This window comes from Leptonotus elevatus, chromosome 3, assembly GCF_054856555.1.
Source record: "Leptonotus elevatus isolate MCC_2025b chromosome 3, RoL_Lele_1.0, whole genome shotgun sequence".
Lineage (NCBI taxonomy): Eukaryota > Metazoa > Chordata > Actinopteri > Syngnathiformes > Syngnathidae > Leptonotus > Leptonotus elevatus.
In genome coordinates, this window is record NC_141241.1 from 29,095,939 (window position 1) to 29,109,750 (window position 13,812).

Here is a 13,812-nt window from a genome sequence, read left to right on the forward strand (position 1 = left end):
GAAAATAAGTGTCTGTAGTGTTTTGTAAACACTGGAGACAAATGTCGGAGTCTGAGAGTCCCATTTTATTCATCATATATTGAGTAATGTATGTTCTATGAATAATTTTATATTGGATAAGTCGTAAATTTGTGTGCTTTGTCATTTTAAAAACGTTTTCACAAACTCAAATCCAAAAGTCAGATTCCGGATCTATAGACAGTTGATAAAATATCTAAAAGCAACATAATGTGTCCCTCTTGCTGTTTACTATACCTGTAAATCTGCAAACTGGACTTAAACGTGTTCTGAATTGGCTGACATCAAATTATATTTTACTCTCAAATCTTTGTCTGAAGTCAAACAATAAAACTTGCTGGGATTTACACTGTGCACTAGGTAAAAATAAATTAAATCCTTTAAGTTTCTATTCATATACTGTACCTCTGTATAGGTCAATCAGGGTGGTGAGCTTCTCATGTTCCCAAAAGAGTAGACAGATGCTGTCCTTTCTCCTCTTGTTTCATTGCTTCTCACACTTGCAGATTTCTGGGTCTCCTGGCTTTCTCATCTGGTCCAACATGGTGCTTTTGTAAGATTTGGTCCAGAAGCCCTCTAGATAAAATAAGTAAAATAAAGTTGTTGTTGTTGTTTTAAATCAGATAATAGCCAAAAACACACACACACACAAAAGTGGAAAATCTATTCTTACATGTGCCCCAATTCAAAACAATAATGAACATATTGTAAATATGTGTTTGGAAAAAAAATTCATTCATTCATATAAATAGAGCATTATAGAGGCCATGTTGTGGATGGAATATTAATGCCACGTATAAATGTATGCTCTGCGATAAAGCATTAGAATAAATGTGTTTGAAACGTGCTACTTTAATTGATTGTAAGCAAAATAAAATTACATACTTTTGTTGCAGTAACATGCACATAAAAATATATTTTTTAAAAAGGGTAATGCCAAGAATGAGGAAATTATTTACCTGTATTTGTTCTTATCCGCTGGAGAAAAGAGGCTGTAATAGTGAACAATTAGTGGATCGAGAAGCTCCTGCAACCTGTCCAGCATCTGTAGTAATCTGGTGCTGATAGGACGCATTAGGGACTTGGATTCCAAATGAAGCAGCGACTGAAGATCTGAAAAAAGTGCTTTCTGCTTTGGGAATTTCTCTATGTCACAGTAGACATGCCGGCAAAAGCTCTCCACGTATCCTTCAAATGGAGTAAAAAGTGCCTTAGCTGCATTTGATGCCATGTGAACTTTGTCACCACTGATGTCAAAGAGGGTAGGGTTTTCTTTTCTTATTAGTGTTTCCACTCCAGATTTTTTCCCTCTCATAACATTACAATTATCCAGAAGAACTGATACTGCCTGGCCCTACTTTATGGCGTATTATGTGTCCAGGATGTCGGACACTGTATTCATAAGTGTTTTTGAGTCTGCAATTTTGAGTCTGCAATATTGGCTTTCCGGAAGGCAAGGTGAAGTGTAATCACTTCATCACACACACATCACCTTCATCAAAAAATCTGATGAGGACATTTACAATGCGGTCCACAATTTCATTTGTTGTCTCATCAATGTTTAAGGAAAAATGTACACCCTGCAGTTTAGAGGCAAGTTCAGCTTTGTAGCTAGCAGATATACCATGGGTGCAAAGGTATGACGCATATGCATTTGATATTGACAGTTTTGATAATTTTGCGTATTTATCAACAGAGCATGCCTGAATGAGCTCCACTAAAGGTTGGGACAAAGTGAAGGAAAGGTCGTGCTCCGCTACGAAAGCGCACACTCGCACTTTCAGGTTGTAGACAATGATGAGTTATTAACATTGTTTTTTAGTTTTAAATTATATTTTAGCCGTTTATAATTATGTTAATTTAGTATGGCTGTATGAATAGACCTATATTCTTATCTGTGTTACTTTCATGAGAAAGAGCAACGGGTCTGTCTATTCATTCGTAATCTAAAGGGAGGTTCCGGGGATTTTGCTGTGTCGGAAGGGAGTCAGGCTTATTATTATTGTATTCTTTCTAATCTGATTTATACCCATGGGAACGGATTCTCTTGTATTCAGTTGTAACCAGGTGTGTTGTGGGCTGACCTTTTTATGAACCCTTTTTGTGAATAAATAACGATGTGAGCTGGAGAGAGAGGATCACATTTGAACAGAGACATCGCTTGGATGGTTTGTCTTATGTGGACCAGAAGCTTCTGGTAATTAAAACCTTTGCAAAGGAACTTCTTCAACAGAATCTCACCATTCAGTTAATTGAACACGCAAAGAGTACAATACTTAATATTGTCTACTCTAACAACAGCCATCGATACGGCATGCCATTTTCTCCTTTTCCCTGAAGACATGCACACCTCCATCTGATTTGCATTCCAGCGTCAATATTTCCCAATATGCTACCTTCCTCCACAAACAGCGCGTCCATAATCACCATGTCAAAGGCGCTAGCGATTAGAGAAGTTAGCGTTAGCTAAAAAAAAAAGTAACTCTTTTTTTAGAGGGAAACTTGCTAGCTAGCTGCCCCCTCCCACCTGCCAATGACATAAATTGTGATTGGAAGACACGTCGCTGTCTGCAAGCATGTTTGACATAAATAAATAAATAAATACGGCGGCCGCTGGACGTGCGCCGCCGCTATAAATACACGCTGTTGTAGGCTCTTTACCTTTTCTATTTTAAGGGGACATCAAACATCAAGCAGTGTGTGTCAGTCACTTATTGGGGTGCTCTGTCGGTGTTCCCACGGAGAAAGGAGTGGCTTGCACAGCTGTTCAATTATTCTGAACAGAGCGCAAAACGGTTTCCTTCGCTCCATTCTCTATATCCGCTTTTGAGGCGAGGCGACAAGTGGAACTAATTCTAGGTACATTACATTTTCAGGAAAAACAGCATGCATGAGGGACAGATGACCCATTTGCCCCAACGCACGCAAGGATGGAATCTGCGATTCGGCGCCTATACATAGTATTCACATGACGTCAGCGACCCCCACGTTTCAATGTGTACCGCTGTAAAGAATGTTGAGGTAAATCTTCCGCATACATCTTGCTTACACAAGTAACGTTAGAGGAAGCTGGGGGTGACATTCATCAATAATAAAAGAACATTCTGTGTAAATACAATAGAAGCAAAGTTGACACCGGTGGAAAGTTGACCCACCATGAGGGGCGGATTCGCGATCCCGACGTCAGTGAATACTATGTATAGCGCCTGGTTGACTCCCACCACCGCCCGAGCGAAACGCCCCACCCCCCGCCCCTTAATTTCTCCAAATGCCGGATTTCCGTTTGTACGACGGAGGTCTTTAACGCTTATTTATTTGAAGACGAAACACAAATTCAGCAATTTTCACTATCAGACTAATATTGTACTTAAAAATAAAATCAATGTAAAGCATAGACCAGAGAAGATTGAAAATAATTTTATTGTTTACATCTTACTCTTCCTAACCTGCCTGTACATCGAGTCATGGCATAACACTTGTAATTTGAATATGTGAATTTAAGAACACTTTTAGGATTGGATTCAACACCTATGACCTGCTGACTCACAGCTGCAAATCTCTGTGACAATTTTAAATGAAAAAAATATGCTGTGGCAGTGCTGAGCAGCATAAATAACCATAATATTTAATTTTCAACTTCATAAAGGACTTCATCAATGAGCACATCATTATTGTCAACAGGGATGTCCTGACACAGTTGCTGTTTATAGGCCAAAGCGATGGTGTAGGGCTTCCCTTTGGGGTGTCGGAAGCAGCGCTCCAGATAGGCATCATAGAAACCCTTGCCCCTGCCCAGACGCTTCCCGGACAGGTCAAACCCCAGACCTGGCATCAAGATGAGATCCAGACCTCCTAGAAAGTATTGGTTTGAAATGAATGTTAGCAAATGGAGTCATACACTGGAGAAAAAAAAGAGAGAAAATAAGGCAGTCAACATAAGAGCCTTTTACGACGGCGTATTAGGGCCACGTATAAATATATATTTTTTTAGAGGGTGGTGGCGATATTCCAAGAAACAACTCGCAAATTCGCGACTTTATAAAGTTGCAAATTTGCCACTTTATAAAGGGGAATATATTAAGTTTTACCGATAGACGATTTTTGAGCCGGGGTCCTTTGACAGAGCCGGTGTCGGTACCAGATGTGATCGGGCTGCCAGATCGTATCGGGGTCGCCTAACTAGCACGTCACGCTACAGGATTGGCTACAAATTATCCAATTGACGTAATTGGAAAGAAAATATTAAACATGTAATTTAAATAACAAAATGTACGGGCTGAAATTGTAAAAACATAAATAAAATAAATAATAATATATAAGCAATATATATTGAATAAATAATAAGGTAGATTGAATAAATGATAAATACACAAATTAATTGCCTGAGATTTGACAAATATTGTCAGTTTGCTAATGTGGTCCTATTATCATTAAGACAATTTTTGTGATGTATTGTGATTTGTAAACTGCTCAAAAAGAAACCAAACGGAAGTGAACACGTCTGAATCGTGCAATCGGCAAGCTCGACGGAGCTTTAATCTATTTTTTTTTATTTCTTAAAACTTCAAGTATTCTGCTTTTATATTCTTAGGTTTATTTACGTTTTGACAATTTCAGTCCATACATTTTGTTATTTAAATGACATCTTTAATATTTTCTTTCTTTATATGTTTTGACGTCAACCGGATTTTTTTCCAAATAACTTTATTAAACAATTGTAAACGGATAATCTCCAGCCAATCCTGTAGCGTGACGCCATCGGGAGGTGACCCCGATACAATCTGGCAGCCCGATCTCATCTGGTACCGACAACAGGGTCCGTTAAGCTTGCAAACTTTTGTTTTGTTTTTCGGGGTACACACATTCTCACGACAAACGTGATGAAGTATAGTGTTGTCAAAATTTTTGAAAAGTGAAGAAAGTGAATGGACTGAGTGAGGCGTATGCTTTAATTCTACCGGCATCGAGGGCTACGAGCCCCGTTTATCTGCTTACGAGTACTTACTACGCGTTGAGTGGATTTTGGGCGCAACACAAAAATACTTTTACTGAATGGTCGAGATGGCAGACACTATTTGAAGAGAAAGGTCCCATAGTATGAAAATGCAGTTTAGTGGGGTTTTCTATCAATAATATGCATCCCCGGCCTGTCTACAATCCAACCAGGTATGAAAAAAGTCTGTCCGCGACTTCTTGAGCTGTCTCCCCTTTCTAAAATGTGTGTTTCAAATGGACAGATTAAACTTCCGTGACTTAGTGACGTAAAAAAGACACGGAAGTGCACTTGACCCAGCCCCCTCGGGTTAGTGGCACCACCTCTGGTTTGTCACGCCTACTGAAATTTGAGAAGCTGGCTGCACCTTTCTTTTTCTCTCGTTGCTTGCAAATGCTCCGTGGAGAGGGTAAACAATGATCAGGAAAAAGTGGTTGCTTCCTTCGTCCCAAGTCTTTGAGAAGACAGTGGATTAATTTTATTTTTGAAGGACGTGTACCGACATAATTTTTCAAATGAATGTTTTGTTAGTGAAAGCCTGTTTAGAGCTGGATTTGCAACATGTTTAAACATAATGGATCGTTCCCAAGACTGTGACACGACTGCAAACGGGAAAGATGCAAGTTAAACATTTTTGATTTAGTCTTCCTTCCTATCCTTTCTAATAAAATATGTGCACTTATATTTATATTATATATAGTGCCTTGTCGTGTGGAGGTTGTTTGGTTACAAGAGGTCAGATATGATAAAGCAGACAGTGGTTGGATCATATGAAGCGGTTGCGTATTGTTTTGTCAAGATACAATTTGCGGTGGACAGGGGATCGCAGCACTGCTTTATACTGCGGTCTGCCCCAACCGATGGCACCCCACCCCGACTAGTGCAGTGAGTTAAGAGGAGCGACCAGCGGGCCCCCCCCCAACCGGGCGGGGGCAGGGGCGCACCCGCCCACCAAACCCCCACCCACCCCACCGGGACCCCGGCGGGCATATGGGACAAGCCCGGCGGGGCGATAGGGCTCGCCCCCCGGATACTGGGGCCCGCCCGAGGTGCGAAGAGGTTGACCGGAGCGGGGCGGGCACCGCCCCGGACACCAGGGAGAGCCCCGCAACGCAGCACCCCCCAAGAGACCCAGGGAACGGCCAAGACGCAGCCGCCACCCAGCAGCCAACAGAGGGGCAGAGCCGCCCACGCCCAGCCAGGGGGGACAGCACCTATAGAATTAACCCATTGGCATGCAGTGAATCAGAATATTAACCCTTAGTGCCCATTGGTGTCGTTTGATGTAGTCTGCTCGATCCTGCTGGCAGCAACTGGATTCCTGACTATAAAAACACAACCATTAGTTACAAATTGCCAAATACAGAAACAGCAATGTAAATTATCGCGATGTGGTGGCTCTCGCTAACAGGCAGAATTAAGTAACCAGATTTAGGTTAAAATATTCTATATACGTAGACCATGTTTCTATAAATTTTGATATTTGGTTTTTATTTGAGGCAGATATTTTTCCCATTAAAATGTGATTTATGAGGAGGTTAGACCATTGGTCGATATTCAGAGTTTGTTTATTTTTCCAGTTAACAAGAATAGTTTTTTTGCGATAGTAAGGGCTACAAGTGTAGATTGAAATTGTTTATGTGGTAAGTCAGTTGTTGTTAGGTCACCTATCAAACACAAGTTTGGAGATAAAGGTATCCTACAGTCCAAGATAGCGGAAGGTTTTTCTAAGACTTTAGTCCAGAAATACATAACCGGAGTGCATAACCATAAAGCATGAAAATAAGTGTCTGTAGTGTTTTGTAAACACTGGAGACAAATGTCGAAGTCTGAGAGTCCCATATACTTCATCATATATTGAGTAATGTATGTTCTATGAATAATTTTATATTGGATAAGTTGTAGATTTGTGTGTTTTGTCATTTTAAATACGTTTTCACAAACTTGAATCCAAAAGTCAGATTCCGGAGCTATAGACAAGTCTGTCTCCCATTTCGAGATGGGTAAAGACATTTTATCAGTATATGAAAGTAACTTATATATTTTTGAGAGGTTTTTTGTTGTTGTCGGAGAAAGCTTGGTAATATCTTTAGCTAAAACAGGCGGTTGGAGCGTACCCTGAAGTGTTGGAATTTGTTTCTTTATCATACTTTTAACTTGCAGATAATTATTTTGTATTTTTGGAGCAAGGATGTATATGATATAAGCATATTATCTAAGAAGAGATGGTGGAGATGTGTAATTCCTTTCTGCTCCCACACACCTAAATAAAACGATTGGTTGTTAAGTTGAAAGTCGGGGTTATGCCATAGGGGAGAAAGCCCACAGGGCTCCACTTGGGCTTTTGTAATTTCTAGTGCCTTCCACCAGGCAGTCAGGGTGGCGGAAATCATTGGGTTTTTAAAATAATTATGTCGCTTAATCGATGTTGTGATGAAGAGTAAATCTAGAAGTCTGAGGTTATTACAATCCTTCTGTTCTAGTTCCAGCCAACAGTTAGTATCGCTGTTGGGTTGTGCCCACAGAATGATATATTGTCGCTGGTTAGCTATATAGTAGTGCATAACATTTGGTGCCTCTCGACCTCCTTTGGATTTACTTTTCTGAAGAGTAGATAGACTAATCTTTGCTTTTTTTTTATTCCAGTAAAATTTTGTAATGGCCGAGTCCAACAACTGGAACCAGTTAGCCGTAGGTTTAAATGGAATCATTGAGAACAATTTTTTTATTTTGGGTAAAACTTTCATTTTAATGGTGGCTATTCGTCCTATTAGAGAAATAGGAAGATTATTCCAGCGCTCCAAGTCACTATAAATGCTATCCAGAAGTGGAGTAAAGTTTAAATGAATTAAATCAGTTAATTTAGGTGAGATTTTTATGCCTAAGTATTTTAAATTACCTATAGGAAATGAGTAGTGTGGGTCCTGGCTTGCAGGGTTCCATGAATTTTCTGTAATAGGTAGTAGTAGTGTTGATTTTGTCCAGTAAATAGAATAATCTGATAAATGTGAGAATTTAGTTATTAAGTTAAATAATTCCCCTAACGAAATAGCAGGCTTTTCTAAATAAAGTAAAATATCATCGGCATATAGATTAATTTTGTGTTCTGTTCCCCCAGAGTGAATTCCTTGAATCCTTCTTTCCTGGCGTATGGCTAATGCAAGCGGCTCAATAAATATTGCAAATAATAAAGGGGACAGTGGGCATCCCTGTCTTGTGCCTCTCTGTAGAGTAAAACTCTGAGATATAATCCCATTAGTAGTAACTGTAGTTTTAGGAGAATCATATAATACTGACACCCAGTGAATAAATGACTTCCCAAAGCCACATTTATTGAAAACAGCAAAGAGGAAGGACCAGTTAACTTTGTCGAAAGCTTTTTCTGCATCCAATGATAACCATCCATATAACTGCCTTTTTATCATGCCGCTGTGACATGCTAATAAGGTTAAAGAGCCTCCTAATATTATTTTTTTTTTCTTTTTCTTTTTTCTTAACTCTTTGACTGCCAGACATTTTCAGAAAAGGGATGCCGTCAGTGCCAGCCGATTTAAGCATTTTGACTGATCTTTCAAGGTCCACAGAAAATGTTCTGTTTGGACTATGGAAACACACGTACTACCAAATGAAAGATTGGACTTTCATCTTTCATCAGAAAAAAAGAGTTTGTTTCTACCTTATTCCGTTCTTTAGTAATCAACAATAGAAAATGGTTAGTTTGACCCAATTTCGCCTGTTTTGGACCAAAATACGGAGAAATCAAGCTTTTAGTGAAACGATATTATTTCATGCATTCTAGTGAATTTTACACTTCTTTTTGTCCATGAATGATGCCACAAACACCTAAATAGTGCTTTACTTCTATAAAACACTACCACCAAGAATGAAAAAGTGTTTTTTGATAGCAAAATACGTTTATTTACATTCAACAGTGTAACAATTTGACAACAATTTGGCAAACTATTTACAAATGTGTGCAACTGTGGTGCTATTTACAAATATGTGGATGTTTCAACGACAGTTTTTCTTTTTGTAACACTCTCCTGCGTGCAAGGAGACGCAACAGCATTTGCACAACAGATTGCCTCTTCGCGTGCGCCACTTTCTTGCAGGCCGTTTTTTTCCGGGGAATAGCAAGTATATACTGCAGTGTGTCATCAAGTCTAATATCAGGATCATGCTACGGTTTCGTTACGTCTCGCTTCCCCGTGTCCTTCAGTTGCTATACCGGGTGGTAGGAGATGTTCTGATCCATTTTATCCACTCCATTCATGGTGGCATCGTAGTCCAGAAACAGTGTCTTCTCCGTGATCAGACTGTACCCGCTCCTCCGATGAATATGCATTGGACTCGGGGTACTCTTCATTGTCCGATCGAATGTCCGCTTGTGCAGCTCCGCGTTTTCCGGCGTTAGCAGCGCTAGCCGGTGAGGCTTTATGACGAGAGAATAACGGCCGCGTCAATGCTTCCAACTCCGGCGTCAACCTCGGGAGTGACCATCATCATCATCATCAATGTGCATTGGTCGATGCTTTTCGACTACTCTCCATCATCCGATCGAATGTCCGCTTGTGCAGAAGTACCCGGCCGGCTATTGTGCGCGTTTTCCGGCCTTAGCAGCGCTAGCCGCGCTAGCCGCGCTTAGCCGGTGAAGCTTACTACGTGATCGTAAACACGTCAAGGCTTCCAACTTTGGCGTCAAACTCGGAGTCATCATCATCATCATCATCAATCTGCATTGGTCGATGCCAACTCTCCATCGCCCGATCGAATGTCCGCTTGTGCAGAAGTACCCGGCCGGCTATTGTGCGCGTTTTCCGGCCTTAGCAGCGCTAGCCGCGCTTAGCCGGTGAGGCTTACTACGTGATAGTAACAGTCGCGCCAAAGCTTCCAACTTTGGCGTAGAGCTCGGAGTCATCATCATCGTCGACATCAATGCGCTTTTTAGTATTGATTGATGCTTTCCGTCTTTGAAAAAAATGCTCAAGCGTGAGCTGCTTGTAACCGGTTGCTTGGTCAAGCCATTGTGGCTTGGATCAGCCATTGTCTCCTCAACACTCTAGCTCCGCCTCACGTCTTCTACTGACGCCCACGGTGGGCGGCCCATCCAACCTTGTGCAAAGAGAGTCATCGCTGCCCTCTAGGGGCCAAAACGAGTCTTTGACTAATCATATCTGCCTGATACTTTCAGCACAGCTGCCCAAGGCTTTCCTGCACCCGTTTTTGAAAAAAAAAAAAAAAAAACATAGGGGACGTCTTTTAACGTCCTCGGCGCCCTTCCCTAGGTTTATGCTAAACGTTTTATAACGTTTATGGCAGTCAAAGAGTTAAAGAGCTCAGTATTGTTCATTCGGTAATGTCATCATCATTGCTCTTTATTTATTTATTTATTTATTTTATATATATATATATATATATATATATATATTTTTTTTTTTGTATGTGGGTGAGTATGTGTATGTGCGTGCGTGCGTGTATTTGTTAGCTCACCAAAAACCTATTAGAAAAAATCCCATACCGTTCACCTAAACCGAACACCGCCGTCAGGAGACCCGAGGGGACCAAAGAAAACCAAGGAAGGTGAAATCCAGCACCGACCAGACACCATTCACCGGGCCACCCACCAGAATTCTTCCCCAACCCCAGAAACATCTAAATTCCAACAAATCCCCCCCAAAAAATCAGGGAGACCGAAGGAGAGACTGAGGAAAGGAAGGAAGGACAGACTAAGCCGAGTGAGATCCACAGACACCAGCCTCCACCGATTCAATGACCTGAGGAGGAAGCAGATTGTGTCTGAGTTTCGATAGATGCTGGTGTGGATCTGGCATGCATGAAAATCTCCACCAAAGAGGGGAGCCGTCGACCCCTGCCAGGACAGAGCAAGTGCAACACCTCAGGGCCCCCCAGGCCGCGGCAGCGCCAAAGGACGACCCCCGGGCCCCGCCAGGGCCACCAGCCGGAGAGCAAACCCAGGAGCAGGAGCGCCCCCCACCCCAACACGGCCCGCGCCCCCGACCCAACGCAGCAGGACGGGGCACTGCAGGCCCGCCAGGCACCCCACCGGCCCCCAACCCCCGCACCCCCCACGACCCCCCGCCCCCCATCCACCCCCGCCATCCACCCCAACCCAGCCCCAGCCGCCCCCAGGTCCCCAATCCCCCAGAAACCCCCCACCCCCAGCACCCCCCTATCCCGCAACCCCCACCCCCCCACCCCCAACAAAGCCGCCCGACCCCACCCGACCAACCGGCAGCCCCCCAACCCCCGGGGACCCCCCGCACCCAGGCACCGGCGCCGAAGAGGGGCCGGACAGCGGAGCGGAGTGGGTAGCCCACCCCACCCCACCCCCCGCCGCGTGGAGGGACGGAACACCGGGGGCAGAAGGGGAGATGGGGGCACCGGAGGACGGCCGACACCCCCGAACCCCAGGCCCAGCGGGGGAAGGCCCCGGTCGTCACCCCAGCGTTCTTTGTGAAAGTTAACCCCTGTTACTGAGTCTGCCAGCTCGCCGACTGGCGAACTCTACCCCTAAACCGTGAATGTGACCCCACCCAGTGTATATACAAGTGTGTGTGTGTGTGTGGGGTGCATTAAAATTAGGAGCAGGTGAACCGGAGCCGAGGGAAATGATATTCTTAATATTATTAGTAGAGTGACGATCTTTAATAAAGCCTGTTTGGTCGCTATGAATGATTGTCGAGATTACTGTTTCTTGTCTAGATGCGAAAGCCTAAGTGATAATTTTAATATCAGTGTTAATTTGTGAAATCGGACGGTAACTTGATGGAAGGGTGTGGTCTTTTTCTGGCTTTAATAAAAGTTTTATTGTATTTTATTTTTCAATACAACCTTTTACAATACTTGTTTCAATGTCAATGTAGCTTTTTCCACAATGATATTTTTTTTTTCAATACCAAATCTTATTGTCAGTGCTGTGGCTCCATAGAGGATGAGGAAGAGGAAGATTTGCAGAGTGACTCTACCTGCAGACAATGCTTCTTCTCTGCTCTTGTCCTCTTCGGCAGGCTGTAGGATATTCCAAGACGTCTTGGGTAGTGTGGCCATGTCTTGCATACTGTTGAGCTTCAGCATGTCCATGTGGTTGCTGCTATGGTCATATCTGGGGATGAAGCAGCTTTTACCTACTTTAAACGCATCTTTGATGATTTCCTCAGTGTTCACTTCATCATCCATGCTGAGAAACACTGCAATATGTTTGCAAGCCACATACTTTGGGTGTTTGATCAACTGAAAGAAATAAACAGTGCAAGACAATCAGACTCAACTGCAGTCGGATGAGTGCTTACCATTGATGCCTCACAATTAGAAATTGCTCAGTTCAAAATGGTGTTGGCTCTGGTCTTTCTGTGGTGGGGCACTCATCCTCTCTGCTAATATGTAATCAGTATTTGTTTGTCGACCATGATAACACAGTTAAGATCAGGAGGATTGTTTATTCAAATCACCTCCAACATGTGTGACATCATAGGGAAAATATACAGTAACCCCCCCTTCCATTGCGAGTTCCAGGTTCACGATCTGTTAATTTTTAATTATTTGACTTTTATGTTGGTATAACTCGTTTAAATCAGGTGTAATTAAATTTTCGACCACTAGATAGCGGATATTGTAAAATAAATAAATTTTGTTAATTTGGAAAAAAACGGAATCTGTAGACACAAGGATGGATGGATGCGTTATCCAAATATTTTCAATGTTTAATGTGTTTGTATGATTGTAAAAATGTGTTTAAAGACCTTTAAAACATTAGGTGCTGTAAATGCTATAAAAAATGCCTATAGAATATTTAAATGAGGTATTTCTACATCACTTATCACTATTTCCCTTATTGCAGGGTAGTCTCGAAATCCCTCAATGTTGGCAGCATTACTGTTTCCACACAAAGTCCACAAAATCAAACAGTATTGAGTTATGCTCTATTATGCTGTCAGGGATTTTTTTTTTTAACTCCCAAGTATACATTAAAAAATGTCTTTATGGCAAATGATTTATTTTGACCACATTCTTATTCCTTTGTAGTGTACTGTTTTTGTCTCATTCCCCATCCCCACCCGTATCACTATCTATGTGCCACTATTTATTTATTAACCTATCTTATTTTTTCCCATGTTGTTCTTTTATTAATGAATAGAATTGCCATTGTGTATGATGCTGAAAGTATTATTTGCCAATTCAATAACTGTGTCTGTTTTTTAATTTTTAAACTGTTTAAAAGTGGCCAATGGAAGTTGCAAAACATCGTGAAAAACCAAGCAATAAGTGCAAGTCAGTGTAACGAAAATACGAATTTCATGTGTAATTCCAACGTGGCACTGCATTACAATCATAAACATGCGTTCAGTTTTCGCACATTATCTTACGGCACCGTTAAAAACAACAATATAAAACAACGCTTTCACGTTTGTGTCAGGGTTCGCTTACCTTTTGGCAAACAATTAAAGACTGTCGGTGTTTTTCCTGCTGACTTAAGAGTGCAACCCTTCGCTTTATTTCTTTCCTAAGCGCTTGTTTAGCAGCCCGCATAGCGGCCATTATGCATCTGTAGACTTAATACAGTCTATTTCATCTATGTTTCAGTTGTCTGAAACATAAGTGATTTCAACATCCTTGGCGTCATTGCCTTATTAAATATTAACTGTTATCAAATGCATGCGGTTGGTCAGCAAACGTTTCTGTCTGAGGCGCTCACGGTAAACGCAACCTCCGACTGGCTACGGCTACTGAACTTGTGCCCATAGACACCTCGTTGAACAATTGTGTCTATTACACCATACGTC

At 41.9% G+C, this 13,812-nt stretch overlaps 1 protein-coding gene across 1 annotated transcript; it reads right to left on the reverse strand.

Moving 5' to 3' along the window:
* Positions 1 to 3,419: 3,419 nt before the first annotated feature.
* Positions 3,420 to 13,747, reverse strand: mthfs (5,10-methenyltetrahydrofolate synthetase (5-formyltetrahydrofolate cyclo-ligase)). The gene is made up of 3 exons (XM_086072317.1): positions 13,457 to 13,747; positions 11,998 to 12,262; positions 3,420 to 3,870 (listed from the first exon to the last, which is right to left on the reverse strand). Exons 1-3 carry the CDS (start codon positions 13,565 to 13,567, stop codon positions 3,644 to 3,646), a joined length of 603 nt encoding a protein of 200 aa, XP_085928443.1. The 5' UTR covers positions 13,568 to 13,747; the 3' UTR covers positions 3,420 to 3,643.
* Positions 13,748 to 13,812: the final 65 nt, after the last annotated feature.